Source organism: Myotis lucifugus, unplaced genomic scaffold (assembly GCF_000147115.1).
Source record: "Myotis lucifugus unplaced genomic scaffold, Myoluc2.0 scaffold_373, whole genome shotgun sequence".
NCBI classification, from domain to species: domain Eukaryota; kingdom Metazoa; phylum Chordata; class Mammalia; order Chiroptera; family Vespertilionidae; genus Myotis; species Myotis lucifugus.
This window is the reverse complement of record NW_005871421.1, coordinates 590,485-592,184: the sequence shown is the minus strand read 5'-3', so window position 1 is coordinate 592,184 and position 1,700 is coordinate 590,485. Positions and strand designations below refer to the sequence as shown.

The 1,700-nt window shown below is 57.0% G+C and overlaps 1 protein-coding gene across 1 annotated transcript in view; it reads left to right on the top strand.

The window, feature by feature from the left end:
• YIF1A (Yip1 interacting factor homolog A, membrane trafficking protein) overlaps positions 1-1,486 on the top strand; it is a 4,232-nt gene extending 2,746 nt beyond the window's left edge. The window contains exons 3-6 of the mRNA XM_023765082.1: positions 306-363; positions 486-641; positions 1,098-1,191; positions 1,284-1,486. Coding sequence (XP_023620850.1) covers positions 306-363; positions 486-641; positions 1,098-1,191; positions 1,284-1,430 — 455 coding nt within the window. The 3' untranslated portion in view covers positions 1,431-1,486. The remainder of the gene's footprint in view (positions 1-305; positions 364-485; positions 642-1,097; positions 1,192-1,283) is intronic.
• Positions 1,487-1,700: the final 214 nt, after the last annotated feature.

The following is a 1,700-nucleotide window of genomic DNA, read 5'->3' as shown; positions in this document are numbered from 1 at the left end:
TGCTTAATAAAATCCTTATAGGGACGATCAGTTCATTGAGACAGCATGAACATTTGAAGTTCAAAAACATAGAACAAGTACTTAGAGGAGCAGTATTACCAGAATTCTAGAGGTACAAAAACGTAGGGAATGCATTTTCCTGAATTCCCCTATTCAAGGGTAGGTCCAGGCTGTAGCGAATACGAGAAATTTAACAAACAGAGAAAAAATAAACATTGAGGTGCAGCTTGAGCTCGTCCTATTTTCATTCGGGAGGACTCTGGTTAAGGAAAACAGGGTAATGGCATCTCTTTGGCTCTTTGCAGCAATGGCCTTCATCACATATGTACTGCTGGCGGGGATGACACTGGGCATTCAGAAAAGGTCAGTGCCAACCCCCTCCCCATTCCTGCTCTTCTCCACAGCAGCCTAGGGGATCTGTGCCAGGTCCCAAGCCCACTCCCAGCCCCCAGTCTCACACCTGCCCCCCGCCCCCCTGGCCACAGGTTCTCCCCAGAGGTGCTGGGCCTGTGCGCAAGCACAGCTCTGGTGTGGGTCGTGCTAGAGGTACTGGCCCTGCTCCTGGGCGTCTACCTGGCCACCGTTCGCAGTGACCTGAGCACCTTCCACCTGTTGGCCTACAGCGGCTACAAATATGTCGGGTGAGCACCTGGGAGCCCAGCGGGAGGCTGGCCTTGGGGTGGGCTCTGGGCCCTGGGTTCCTGGCCTGCACAGCCGTAGCCTGGAACAGTGACCCTGGACGTGCCCCTGCCCCTCTCCGCCTCTGTCTCCTCTATTAGAGAGACTGTTTCCAGCAGTCGCTTCAGGAACGGGTAGTGTTGTCAGGGGGGAATGTACAGTCCGTCACCATGGGAGCACAGGGGAGAGGGGCTGGAGCTGGGGCAGTGAAGGAGGTCTCAGATCCAGGTCCTGGGCTGAGTCCTGGGCCTTCAGGATTCATTCTGAGTCTAGGTCCCTGTGGGGACAGACGGGGGGTAAAAAGTCCTGGGTGGTGGTGGGTGGGGTCTACGTTGGGCTCTGGGCCCTGGCTGGTGGGGCCAGTCTCAGGCCTGGACCCTTGTGGGGTCTCCAGCCTGCTCCCCACCCTGGCCTTGCAGGATGATCCTCAGTGTGCTCACGGGGCTGCTCTTTGGCAGCGACGGCTACTACGTGGCGCTGGCCTGGACGTCGTCTGCGCTCATGTACTTCATCGTGAGTCTGGCTGCCCCCGCCCCGTCCTCCCCAGGTTGGAGCTGGGGATGAGCCCTCCTCCGCCCGTCAGCTGCAGCTCTCCTTTCTTCCAGGTGCGCTCTTTGCGAACAGCAGCCCTGGGCCCCGACAGCATGGGGGCCCCGGCCCCTCGGCAGCGTTTCCAGCTCTACCTGACTCTGGGAGCTGCAGCCTTCCAGCCCCTCATCATATACTGGCTGACCTTCCACCTGGTCCGGTGACCCCTGGCCCCCACTGGCATTGATTTTTCCATACATTAAAGATTTGATTTCCTTGATTTTGTTTGACCCTTGTTTCTGGGGCCTGAGGGGGGGGGGTTGCTGGCACCTTTGCAGTGTCCAGGGGAACAGGTTTGGGACTGTCTAGAACAGTGGTGCTCAACCTTGGCTGCACATTAGAATCACCTGGGAATCTTTTGAAAATCCTGATTTCTGGGCCTCATCCTCCGGAAATTCTGTTTCTTTGTTATTGATGTGAGGTCACACCACTCA